The sequence below is a fragment of the Chironomus tepperi genome, unplaced genomic scaffold (genome assembly GCF_022539635.2).
Source record: "Chironomus tepperi strain 1889 unplaced genomic scaffold, CSIRO-AGI_Ctep_v1 contig_451, whole genome shotgun sequence".
NCBI lineage: Eukaryota > Metazoa > Arthropoda > Insecta > Diptera > Chironomidae > Chironomus > Chironomus tepperi.
In genome coordinates, this window is record NW_027226573.1 from 579,863 (window position 1) to 594,087 (window position 14,225).

Genomic DNA, 14,225 nt, shown 5'->3' on the forward strand with positions numbered 1-14,225 from the left:
TTTTCATTGAAAATTTATTAATAAAGTTTGATTAATGACGAAATAGTTTGAACATATTTGCATGTGACCTCGTGATTCTTAATATGATTTTAGGTTATTTTTGAATTATAAATTTTTTTGGATGACTGGTTGAAATTCAGTGACTTCAACAGTCATCCAAGGAAGCACATGGCGGAAAAATAGCTGAAAATTCGATTCTTGGGTAGGCATCCTTGCTGCTGTGTCCCGACAAAGCCCCAAAATGTCCCGATTTTTCAAAAAGTCGGAAATTTTGAACATTTTTCTTTTGGAAATCCTTTCCTTTTTGGAATTTCAATTATTTTTTGCACTTTTTTAGTAGTCTAGGTAGTTCTTTAAAATTTAAGACTAAATATTGTACACCCCGATTCTAGGGTGACTTGACTTTAGACACAGGCTTGATTTCAATGAATCTGGTCTGGTTGAAGAGTCACGCTGGTCTGAAACCCGGTCGGATTTTCGACCATTATTACTCCTTTTGTGTTGTAGCTGGGGGAGAGACACATGCTTGCTATACTGTCCTAGGTAGGAATTCCCAAAAAAAAGGGAGTCCTGGTGCTCCAAGCAGCATGGCGTAATGGTAATGAAGAAATGCCAGTTAGATGTCAAAACTGAGAATTTGTACAAGCTTTGTGATTCGGCCAGCAATAGAGTCAGATGGAAAGCATTTTGTTACAACCTAGGCTCCAAGTCGGAGCATGGTTCCAGTAAGCAAGTATGTATTACGCCTTCTTATGTGCCTTCTTATCAAAAATTGTAATTTATGTCTAAAAAAATAAAATTTTTCTATTTTAAGTTAGCACAACGCATTTAAATACATTCAAATTAATTATAGCAAATAAATTTAAACCCAAGACAAATAAATGGAAATAACGTGTTACTCACTTTCTTTTTTACAAATTCTACCCCACCTACGCATTTTCTTCTATTATCATTACATGATTACGTAAGCAAAATTTATGCCTTTACACATTTTTTTCACTGAATCTTTAGTATTTTTGGTGATTTTCACGTGAATTTTGTAAGAATTTTGAATTTTTGGTCTTGTGGGCAAAATTACGCTAGGCATTAGATACCATATGGACACTAATTTGGTGTCAATTAGTCATAGTGTGGATTAAATATGGTTTTATATTTGAATAATACGAACTTTGTACTGCATTGGAGCCGTTACTACGTGTTACATAACGTGATAAACTGACTTTTTGACAACTCCCTCCCCTTACCTTCTCTAATTCCTCTTCCGTAACCAAATCTCCATAGAAAACATTGCATTTAAGCGTAACAAAATCTCAACACCCCCAACCCCTAAGAACAATTACAACCTCATTTACAAATTATTTAACAAAATTCATAAAAACGTTCATCAGAAAACTTTAAAATGCAAAAATTCTATTATTAAAATTTTTTTTATAACATTTGAAGGACAATATCCAACCTTGCTTGATATTTATTTAAAGAAAATTGTAAAGTAAATATTGACATGTTATAACAATTTTTTTTTTTTTTTGAGATGAGCAGCGGGGTGAATCTACGTCTTTTGAATTAAATGCCAAGAAAAGGATTCAGGAGAAGGTTCGACAAAAAAAGATGCTTTTTAACTTTATAAACAAATTATAAGTTTTTTTAAGGCTCCTAGAAAAATAATAATTTTGTTATTCATTGAATATGAATTTTGTGAAGCCATTTTGTTTTGTTGTGAACTGGAATGTGACGTGTAATGTTAGGGGTGTATTCAGGAATGGGTTTTGGGAGCTCAAACTTTCGTATATCCCTAACAGACAAAGAGAATGCTTATATATTACAGAAAGATCAATACAGAATCTAAAATTGGTTTCTTTGCCTGTTAGGGTATATTGGTATCAATTTTCTAGGATTTTTAATACGAAATATCTGAAGCTCATCTAAAAATGTAGCCTTGCAGACCAAAAATGGAAGCCTGTTCCCATGAACGAACTATAAGGTCGACCAACACAAATAAAAAATACACTGTTAAACCTCTTTTATTAACACCACATGAAAGTCGCCTCTGTTTGGCATCCATTTGACTTCCATTTGGATCAATCCATATGGCTGTCATCCACATGACTGCGAAAAATAGGCGGCTTCCATTTTGTAGTAACAAAAGAGGTTTAACTTAGCTTTTAAATGTCCGTTTTGGAGTTTTCTTCATCTGTGTCTGTGTCGCTCGGGAAAGTACAGATGAAAACTTTAGGCATGCCAATATAAAATTCAGTATATGTAGGTCTGTGAATCGGATCCTGCCACGAAAATTCTTGTCATTATGCCAGGAACAGTATTATGGTCGAGAATTTTCACCAAAATGTGCCGCGAAAAATAAAATTTTTTCCAACACTGGGTTAGATATTAAGGAAAACTAACTCAAATTGTGTTAGTTGATAATTAAGCAATAAAAGCTATTAACTCAAAATTTAATTATTTTTTCCCACTAATTCCATCATATAAAATTGGTCATTAACCTTTTTAAAATTTTTTTTTTTCATCCCCACGCATGTTGTGAAACGTAATTAAAAGTTATTTATAAAATTAGAAAAAAAATACACGATAATAAAATCAACAGTTAAAACAATTAAAATGGAACCAAAAATCATCAAGAAAATTCTCAAACATTTCATCATCCTTTTTAAGATATGATAAATATCCTTTCATTGATCCACTCCAGCGCATTTACATATTTGACTGAACTTACGTCAAATATCAAACATAAACAGACATCAAACAATTTTTAGTAATAAATTTTACAAATATTCTTAGAACTAGTGTTATGCGTCGTAATTCATCAAATTTAACTAAGCATAAAAAATAGGTTAAAATTTGTCTTCTTCTTCCTCCTCGATCTCAAAAGACCCAGCGACGTCATTCATTCAGAACAAAAATTCCCATTCGTTGATTTTTTACTCCACACAAAAAAAGGCTCGCAAAATTATTGACATGATGACGTCATAGCGTGTGTATCTGTTGCGCGGATGTATCCGTGACATGTTGCGGCCTATCAAGGACTCGAATCGAGACGTAAAGCTTCTGTAGATGTCGTTGCGATGAATTGAAAGCTTATTGATGTGCTTTTTATTTGAAATTTATCTTGTCATGGTTGGATTTAAGTCCCACGTCGGTTCTATTTTTAAAATGAATTAGAAAAGGGGCCGTTCACTTATTACGTTCGCTTTTTAGGGGGGAGGGGGGATCTAGGATTTTGTAACAGCATAAACAAAATTTTTTTTTTTGCATGGACATTTTGTAGCGAAGGAGGGGGGGGGGGGGGGGGTCTAGAAATTCGTTTTTTTGCGTAACGTAATAAGTGAACGGCCCCAAATGATTTTGCACAAATTTTTAGATTTTTTTATTTCCACAATTTTAATAGTCATTTTTATTATTAACTGCATTAACTAGTTACAACCATCATAATCGAGTATATTAATGCATTGAAAATTTTTATTCATTTTTTTGTCAGGTTCTTAACTTGTTAATTTTCATCTAAATGGATATTAATGTCATTTTATGATAAATTCAAATAGAAAATGGGAGGATTGAGTATAATTTTTTTAAAAAGAGACTTTTTTTGTTAAAATTTTTTTGTGCATGTGACTCAATTTAGAAGCAAGTCACTGCGTTGAAATAACATCGCCAATAGACGTGACCTTGATTCGGACCCGCTGAGTTGCCTCTTCGCTGTAAGTCCATCTTTATGAAAAGAATATACAAAAAGTTAATGAGCTATTGAGGATATTTATGCATTAATAATTACAGAGTCATCGTTTAGTGGAAAATCGCTGTCGTAGTCACCACTTCGGAGGCCTAATTCCATTGATCTTCCTTCCATATCTTCTGATTCATCTTTGTTTTAAGATTCAGGCGAATGGAAAGATAAAACATTTTAATATTTATTAACATTGGGATGAGTGGGGGTCAAGGATCTTGTTGAAATATTTTAAAAAAAAAGTGTTCTGTAATGAGCTTTTGGGTGGTTTTGGAATTATGATGATTAAGGGTTTATTAAGGGATTTTTGATAAGATAAACGATAAACAAATATTGTGGGAATTGCAGATTTTGTGTCAGTGTATGAACTTGGTTGAAAAGTCAGTTTGATGTTGATATCAAGTCAAATTAAGTCGAAATAAGAGAAAGTCGAGTTGAGTCGAATTAAGTTTTGAGTCAAATCAAGTTGAATTGAGTCAAATCAAGTCTTAGTTGAGTCAAATCAAGTCAAGTTGAGTCAAATTAAGTCTAGTTGAGTCAAATTAAGCCGATTGAATCCGAGTTGAGTCAAATTAAGTCTAGTTGAGTCAAATTAAGTCGAATTAAGTCAAGTTGAGTCGAGTTTGAGTCGAGTTGAGTCCAAATGGCGGAATAAAGGCATCTAAATAGCATTTGTACTATTAAATCTGTTCATTTACTCAAAAACCTAAAATTCTGTGTCATATTTTGTAAATTACTAAGTACAAATTTATTCAATTTCATTTGAAATTCCCAAAAATCTTCCTCAAATCCCTTAAAAGAGTAGCTCACTACAAAACCCAAATTTTTAAAAAATTTCAACTTTAATAAAACCATCGAAAAAACATCAACTTCAGGAATATCATTTAACAAAGCTTTTTTTTATCTGTTCAGCTCACAAAAATGCGATCCCTCGAAGTCTATAATAAAATGGAAAGTGGATGATAAGTGTATTAATTGTCTATTTCTAAGTAGTGTCTCGTGTATTGATACAAAAAGTAAATTTTGATGTCATTTTGAATTTTTTTCAATAAAAGTGAGTGATATATATATTTAAATCAACGAAAACGATATCACGATAAACACCAATACAAAATCAAATTAGAATTAGTAGTATGTTAAATCACCTGCTTGTCCATTTACCAATTTATATCCATAATAAGCATCAGAGTCTGTTTTACCTTTATAATACTTTGGCTGTAGATTTGGTTTTAATGCTGTTGGAGTTATTTGTGGCAATTGACCATGTCGATACAATTCATTAATTTTTTGAAGTTGCTTTGGATCGTCATCCTCTAAAGCGTGATGAAGGGCGACCATAAGACGATCTAGAAGCATGGCGGCGCGCTTCGGAAAGACTATCTGGAGATGATCAAGTAGATATTAATTAAATTTTGGGTTGATTTAATAAATTATAATCAATTTCATGAAAATGTTGAATTTTTGGATATTTTCTTTCGTTTATAATTGACCTGAACATCACAACGTGATCGCTAGGGCACCGTTACGTTGTGTTACCAGTAAGACCGATACTAACGGCACCGTGACGACTGATTTTGATTGAATCTTGTGTCCAAAAACACTGTATTGTGCCAATCAAGTAAATATTCAGATTTATGTCATTTAATGTCATACTCAAAGACTAGTTATGGCTCTCAAGACTGTCTCGAGAATCTGTCGGAGTTGAGACATCGAAAACCCTTCATTATGTAAGCTTTTTGTGTCTTAAACTCCTTCAATTTGCTAATCAAAAAGGTGAATTTTACAGCGAATTGTTTATCAATTCAAGTTTCTACTCAAAACCGCAGAACTTACAAGAAATTCCACTACAATTGACGAATATCTTAACAAAAAGTTCAAATAAATTTCAATCAAATTTTCAATCTTCTGCCTTAATTCACTAAAACTTTCATCACCACCTTTGTTGACATTCATTTCATATATTTATTATTGAAGAATTTGTGATGGATTTTGGGTTGTTTTGCTGCTTATCTGACGTAATGATTTCAGATATTTCTGTAGAACGTCATTTAGCGTCATGATTTTTATATGATCAGAGATATTTGTTGGATAATATATAGAAAAATATTTTCAATGTCTTCCATTTACTGCAAATGTCATGATATCTAAAAGGAATAGAAACCTTGACCATATTGAAGGATAAATCTGTCTTTCGATCTTGACTTTTATCAACTTTATAATGCAGCTATTGATAGAGTTGTGAGGAAATCTTATTTTAAACTCAATTTCGCTTGATTTTGACCACTTATTATCAATTGTAGAACCATTATCAATCAAAATTTAACTTTTGTTCCGAAAAGCACAATTCGGCTAATTAATCCAAAATCCGGCTTCAAGCCAGAATTACTCAGACATATTGCCCGATTTGAACCGAATTTAATCTGAAATCCGGAAAAAAGTTGAAATCATTACAGCTTACGTGGTAGAAATGACCGACAATACGATCCCGAGTCAACGTGACTCTAGTCCCAGCCCAGAATTAATGAAATCTGGTTTGAGGTCCAAATTTAGTCGACTTGGGGCCCGATTTTCAGTCATTTTAACGTCGTATGCCTTCTGAGGTATGCCCTGAATAGCATAAGTCGGTTAATCAACAGAAATATCCGAAAATTTAAAGCCAGCTCTGTTTGGCTCTAGTTTCAAAGCAGATTCATTAAAATCCGGCTTGAGGCCAGATTAAAGTTGGCTTGGGACCCGTTTTTCGGCATTTTCTATTCTTTGTGCTTCCCGGGATGGCTTCACTTTATAAATTTGACAAGAATTAAAGGTTAAAGTACCTCAAATATAATTTGCATTAAAAATCAACAAACAGGAAATAAACAAATTCATCAGAAAATACTGCACCGTCTATAGAATTTTCTAATTCAACTCCTTCCAAACAATTCTCTTAAATTTCATTAAGCAAGATATTCTTATTTCAAAATTCTTTTTCTTCTAATTTGACATTTTAAAGCTATCAATTCATATGAATATGAATTTTTCTTCCACGTGTCTTTCCACATGAATTTTCATTAAAAATTCCATAAAATCTTTAAACAATTCTTAATTGTCTTACTCATCATTCAGCAGATCTTTGTGTTTAAAATTTTCCCTCAATCCAAACATAGACTCAGTCCTCCCACGCATCTTCTCGATCATGCCTCATTTACTACCAAATTTTCCCAAATATGCTTCATGTAAATGAATGAATATGTATTGTTATTCAAAATAATAGCAATACAGAGTTTGTTTACGTCTGAATCAGGATAACACATCATTAGGCTGTTAACCTTTTACATTTAGAAATTATTCTTAGGTGAATGTGTGAAAATAAATTTAAATTCATGTAAAACTTTTCCTTGAAGGATGTAAGATGCAAGAGAAGACTGCCCAAAGATGACATTTACAATTGTTTGCATTCTGTTGCTTTATTTGTGCTTCTTGGGTTTGAAGGTGTACATCTTGGGATGGTAGGTGGTATGATTTACCATTCCTGACCTAATTTTGAGGTTGAAATCCTTCAGGCATGGCTGTTTGAATAGGATTTAAATATTGTCTTTCAAGTATATACATCCTGACATAGAAGTCGGTTGTCAACCGTGCATTTAGTGGTTAAAAACTCAAAATTATCAGTCTGCTATGACTATAAGCCTCTGCTACGACATACGAGGATCTTTATCTCAGAGCTTGAGCCCCGAAAGCACATTGTGTAGAAAAGGCTGAAGAGCAGACTTCAGGCTAGACGTGATTCTGATCTCAGGACAGATTCGATAAAATGCATGGAGCAGACCTCGAAGTCAACTCAGATTTCATATGAAAAAGTCGACTTGAGTCTACTAAACTTCATATAAAATCCGAGACGACTTCGAACTTCGTATGGACAATTCAACAGGAATCAATTCATTTTGATTTAAATTTTGAGCTAAATTCTAGCTCTGATTATTCTGGAAGCTTTAAGCCAGTTTATATTACTATTTTACATTTAAATTGTTGTTGAGCGTGTAATTGTAATGACGCTACAACCACTGTATCTGTGTCTATTCGAATGCAGACCCTTGTAGCCAGAGTGTAACAGACTGCGTTTAGTCGACAGTTCGTCTAGTTATATTCTTGACATTGTAATGCAAATTCCACAAATGTCATGAGTCATGACTATTATTTCACATAAGGTCGTCTAATGGCAGTCTTTTTCACTCGGATAAGCCCTTAAAGAATTCTTAATTCCATGATAATCTCAAATTTTCAAGAAACTATCCTGAATTATCCAAAACTAGACTAAACCAACACAATACATCGTTGACCACACCTTGACTGTCAAAACTCGAGACAAACTTTTCCACCTACTACAAATACTTCATGTCCTTTTGTTACAAACAAATAACATCAATCGGCTTGAAAGGATTTGACTTGTTTTGAAGCACAGCAGTTGAATGAAAGAATTTCCATAATCCAAAATTAGAACATTGAACTTTCGTGCGGTCAGAAAGAACGCATTCCGATATGTGTCAAAAATAATCTGAATGAATTATTCATGATCACATTCCATCACTTGTTGCGTCTTGCTGCTATATATACTTGACGAGGACCTCTTGATCTAATTTATTTTACATTATTCTACGTAAAAAATTGAATCACCGCGAAAATTTTCCCACAAAATGCGTAAAAATTCATGTGAAAATTACGGAAAAGTGAAAAGTCACGCTATTTAACAGGAAAATATTCATAAATTTTTCGTTGGAAAATCGGTCGATTGTAAAAAGTTTTTCTACCGGCACGATTAACACAATTGTGAAAATGTGTGAATGTCCATCCATTATGTAGCTATTGATATGTTTGTCATAAACCGGCAAATTGTTATTAATAATTGATTGATCCATTAGATTTGGAAAAATTGAAGATTAGCAATAAAAATTCCCCATTTGTATTTATTATTGATGGCTGTACATTTTGGCAAAAGTTTTGTGGGTTTTTGGGTTTTTTTGGCAGCAATTGCATGGTTGTAATTATCAAAGAAATTTTTATTGTCATTTTTATTTGGCAATTAAATGGATATAAAAGTCAATGTCATCTCAAATAATTAGTGAGTAGTTGCTGTGTAATTTCACCATCATGTTGTTGCTATGAAGCTATAAAGCTTAAGTTAATATGATTTTTTACAATGAATATTAGTTGTTAAGGGTTTGTATTCCCAACACTCCTTAAAATGAAATTAATTTAAATTTGTAGTGGTTTCGCAAATGAACTGCAGGCTGTTTCATTTATGAAATAAGGGAATGTAGACCTAGAATTTTTGAGTGAATTCTAAAATTGGTTCATTCTTAAACTCACGGAAAAGATAAAATAAGTAAGTAAAAATAGAAAAGGTAAAAGTTTTGGTAATTCAAGCTACGGATCAGTCGTGATCTGTAATTTGAAAGAAGTAATCCAGTGGTTCGAATTTTTTAACGAAAGTTAGCTTCAATTAAGCTTCAATTGAGCTAAAAAATTGAACTTAAAATTTTATTCACAAAAATCAATTAAATTTTCAAAGCTCCATTAAATAAGGTCTTTAAATTTGACTTTATAGATGGTAAAAGAGCTCGTGGACGACAAAAGACCTCTTAAAAAGAAACTGTCGATAGAGACATTATTGCAATTGGTATTAATAATTTTGGATAATTGACAAACGAAAGTCAGCGATAAAGCCAGTTTTAGGGTTCATCTTAGATACGCAATTGACCACGATTGATCTGAATGGCCAGTTGAGTATTAGTAAACCCGAGTGGACAAAATACGTTATAACTATTTGATGGCAAGCTGATGTCCAGTAGATGACTAGTTTTAAAGTATTTTTGTCCACTTGAGAGAGTACCAGAAACTTAAAATCTCAAGCTCTACTTTAAATAAATTAAATAAATGTTAGAAGATTTTACTGGAAATAATTTATATCAAATCATCTATCAAGCCTTCATCATATCAACTCATAAAATATTAATATTTAATTAGGATTTTTCAAAAAAAAGAAATAATAATTTGCAACTGTCTGCAAACATTAAAAAAATCTGTACTATCAAGGCTTGTATTAATAGGTCGTGAGAAAATAAATACTCTAGCCTGTAAAAATAATAGTAGTTTTATGTAAAGTTATTTACTTAATAAATAGAATTTACTAACTTTCTATGTTTTGACTGAGTTGTGGGCTTCTAGAACTATGTAAAAGATTAAACATTATCTAAAGTTTTAAGTTACTCAGCATCAAGGTCATCATTTTGCTCCTTTTAATAGTTTTATTCAAGCAAGATCTATGTTTGGAAATACAATTGCTTGAAACTTATTATCCTTGCAATTAAATACCTTTATTTGAATTATCGAAGCAATAAAAAGCTCAAATTTTATGAATTCTTTAAACTTGATAATTATTTTGCAGTCTTTAAATTTAATCAATTCTGTAAATCTCAAAATTGCATCAATTTAAAACAGTTTTCCTTAACAAGCAAAGATTATGATCTCATGAGCAGAGTAAGCTGAAAGCAACGCTTACTAGCATGCTCATCTAGTATACTTAAGGTGTACAAGCTCTCGATAGCATGTTCTTTACTTATTAGGATTTATGGCATAATCATATTTAATATGAAACTAAAATTCGCATTTGAGGATCAATTTTGAGGTATCGGAGAGCTTTAAACTCTTTAACTGCAGTATATCCTATTCATTATAGGCATACAGCCACTTTTACGGTCAACAAGCAACATTATCACCTTTAATATGCCTAATATATGCTTCATGTAAGTGGAAAACCGTGGAAAACATCCCAAGTCCTCCAATTACCACTTAATCAACAATAAAGTCTGATCTTCAACTACAATTTCCACAAGATTTATCCCAAAAATCTCAAAAATCTCTCAACAAAAAAGCTAAATGCCACCCACAACAAGCGCAACAGGTAAAAGAACTCAACACTTTATTATCACAAAAACGCGTGCTTTTTTTTATGCGTGGAACAAGAACCGTGAAAGACAGCAGATGAAATTACACCTTTTACGTTGAATTTCAAAACCTTGCATGTCCAATTATGTGATTTATTGCTTTAGCATCACGACATGACATATGTGAAAATTTATTTACATATAAAAAAAATTTAATTTTCTCTCCCTTATCAATTTTTTCATAGCAATAGAAAAATAAATTGAATATTTATGTGGAGGATACGCACAACAACAACAACAAATTTAAGAGCACATTTCACATAAATCACCACTCAACTTACCGGATATACGTCATAATCAACTTTATATATTGACTCATCGACTTTCTCAAGATTATTATCAGTGCGCTCATCACTACGCTTTATTATTGACATGCAATGGACATTTGTTAATCCAATGATAAGGACGATCATTAAAATATCAAAATTCACCATATTTTCTATACTTTTTGTCATTCAAATGAATTATTTTTTTTTGTCACAAAAAATTAAATTAAAATAATTAACGAAAAAATTAACTTTTTTGCAATTATTTCACTTTTTTATTTTGACTTTTATGCGATCGCACCTTACGCTTCAACTGGTTGAAAGAGTTCTGAAACAGAAACGTTAGAGCACATTTTCTTTTATAGACTGTTGAATGTGTTCGGATGTGGAGAAAAAAAAGACAGACTTTGGCTGAAAGGAAAAAAAAGGAAAAAAAAGCGGTCTCATATAGCGTGAACAGGAAAAAATATTTAGGCGACACACTGTTGCTTCATACTACATACTTTTCGGATTTCTGTTACCATTAAAATATTACTGTGTGTATTATATTTTTTAAGAGATGCGCAAGATGATTGAGATTGTGATTGTGAGAATGAAAAAGAAACAGAATGGTTTTTGGATGATGACACAGGGGGATGATGTGATGATGAGTGGGTGGAAGAAGGAAGTGGATTTTTTAAAAATTTGGTAATTAATAATTTGGAATTTTTAAAATAAGGTTTTTGACACAAAATTATGAAAATTATATTTTTTTTAAACTTTAAAATCAAAATTTGAAAATTTGATTTTTGAAAATTTATAAAACTTTAAAAATTAAAAATTAAAAAATTTAAAATACCTAATTCAAAATTTAAAATTTTAAAAACTTCAAAATTTAAAATTTCAAAAACTAGAAAATAATAATTTAAAAAATTCAAAAATTAAAATTTTAAAAACTTCAAAAATTTTTAATTAATAAGAAGGTTTCGAAAATTTATGAAATTAAAATTTGAAAATTGAAATTTGGAATATATCAAAAATGAAATAAAGTTTAGAAGAATTTCAAATTTTAAAATTTTGAAAATTCCGAAAATTCAAATTTCAAAAAGTTCAAAAATTTCAAAAATTGAAATTTAGAAAATTTAAAAAAAAATAAAATTTAGAAAATTTTAAAAATGAAATTTGAAAAAAAAAAAATTAAATTTTGAAAATGTCAAAAACAAAATTTTAAAAAGTTTAAAAATTTCAAAAGTTAAAAATTTTTAAAACTTCAAAAGTTAAAAATTTTCAAAAATTCAAATTTTGAAAAGCTAGAAAATTCAAATTTACAAAGTTCATAAATTAAAAAAATCAAAAAATTAAAATTTAGAAAATTTAAAAACTTTTAAATCAAAAATTTTAAATTCAAATTTGGTGAAAATTTAGAAGAAACTAAATTAATTTAAAATTTTAACAATTTCAAATCTATTCAATGGTTGACTGAATGCTCTAAGGTTATCAATTCCGACTTTCTGGGTGGTAAAAGAGCTCTTGGACGACCAAATAACTAGTGGAAGGAAGCTGCCAAAAAAGACAGTATTGCCCTTGGTATCCTTAACTGGCAAATCAAAACCGGCGATAGAGTCAGCTTCCGACGACACATATGGGAGACCATGAATCACAATTGATCTGTACGACCACCAAAATGTGTAAGTAGAACGCTTATCAATTAATTTTTTTAATTGATCTAAAAATTCATCACACCTGAAAACAAAAAGTCATCAAAAAATTACAAATTCAATCACAAAACTCAATTTTCCATCACACGAACTCACCCCCCTCTCTCACGATAACAATGCTGATTCATATGGAATCAAATTTTATGTAAATGAATAGTTGTAGCAATAACTGAGTAGAACTGTCAGAGTCTTATTCAGTGCCTTTTATTTTTACGCCTCATTATTTTTTTCCACGCAAAGTCTCATCCTCAAAGTAGGAAGTATTCATCAAATTTCAGTTTTGCATCATGCATATTTGGATCATTAGATGATAAAATGCTTTACATTTTGATGATGACATAACACAATGTGTAACACGATAGAGTAAAATTTAGGACAAAATCGTAAAGGAAACGCAATTTTTGTGTGTTATGAATGGTCATAAGTATGAATGACATTACTGTGTTGCCAATTTTAGGATGTTTATTAAATATTTGATTAACAAAATGACAGTAGGCGAAATAAATTCAAACGAACCACAGTCCAATCGTAATTTACAGAGTATATCCATGAATTAAAAGCATAAATATGTTACCGCAGCATGACATATTTATAGAAGAATATTGACCTATTATAATGATTCGTATGTTGATGTCTGATTGATATTAATCATTAAGAAAAGTAAATTACGATAACAGAGCAAGGACCTTTTAACATATTTACACGATAGAGGGGTTGGAAATGTTGAGCTTTTAACGAGCTTTTCATTTTTAAAGCTCTAAACATTTGAAGAGCTTTGGATGTTTTTATTTTAAGGTTTGAGGATGAAAATGTGCGTGTTGAATAAATTTTTATAGACTTTATGACGTCCAAGTGCAATCTGAATATTTTATGAGGAATTTTGAAGTATTTCTACTTGAATGGATGGGAGAGGCTGATGAAAGATGACAGATTGGACTGCATAATATGTGACTTACTGGACTGTTTATTATTTTTGGCCATATGAATTTCTATTGATTAGATAAGAAGTGGTCACGTTATGATATATTTGGGTTAAAAATTTGAAATTCGCTGATGTTTTCGTAAGAAAAATGTAGATTAAACAAGGTACGAAAGAGGGAATTTTGCTTCAAAACAAGCGATGAACGCTTAGCAAATATCAGCTACTTTTTGAGCATATTATGAGTAACGCACCGGTTGGCCATGTCTGGTCAACAAATCAAGATGTGTAGATTGTAGAGAGAAAGATGTGTAGAGAGTTTAATCACTAAAGGACTCCCAAATGGCACAATACAGCTTACCGTATTTTTTCGAAGCATAAATTTGTCGAATTTCATCGTCATTGCGTCATCAGCAGCTTCGTGTCTTGCCATAATATAGCGACACATCGGTATCCTAGCAAACACGGAGTATTGTTCGGGGCTATCCAAGATTTTTTGAGTTATTGTTAGATTAATAATTGAAGGAAGAATTCATACAATTTTGGTAACAATGCAGACGTCTATCAGCTATTCAATCAAGATCGTATCGTAAGACGGATGATAATTTACTGGTTCTGTTGAGC

The 14,225-nt window shown here is 31.3% G+C and overlaps 1 protein-coding gene across 3 annotated transcripts; it reads right to left on the reverse strand.

The window, feature by feature from the left end:
- Positions 1-3,392: 3,392 nt before the first annotated feature.
- Positions 3,393-11,292, reverse strand: AstCC (Allatostatin double C). 3 transcript variants are annotated; one of them, XM_070650976.1, is made up of 4 exons: positions 11,001-11,292; positions 4,936-5,116; positions 3,785-3,873; positions 3,393-3,720 (listed from the first exon to the last, which is right to left on the reverse strand). In XM_070650976.1, the coding sequence occupies exons 1-4, from the start codon at positions 11,172-11,174 to the stop codon at positions 3,631-3,633; spliced, it is 534 nt and encodes a 177-aa protein (XP_070507077.1). In that variant the 5' UTR covers positions 11,175-11,292; the 3' UTR covers positions 3,393-3,630. The 3 variants fall into 3 exon arrangements, with proteins under 3 accessions (XP_070507077.1, XP_070507076.1, XP_070507075.1); XM_070650975.1 differs by having other exon boundaries at positions 3,785-3,861; positions 4,882-5,116; XM_070650974.1 differs by having other exon boundaries at positions 4,882-5,116.
- Between the last annotated feature and the right edge of the window lie 2,933 nt (positions 11,293-14,225).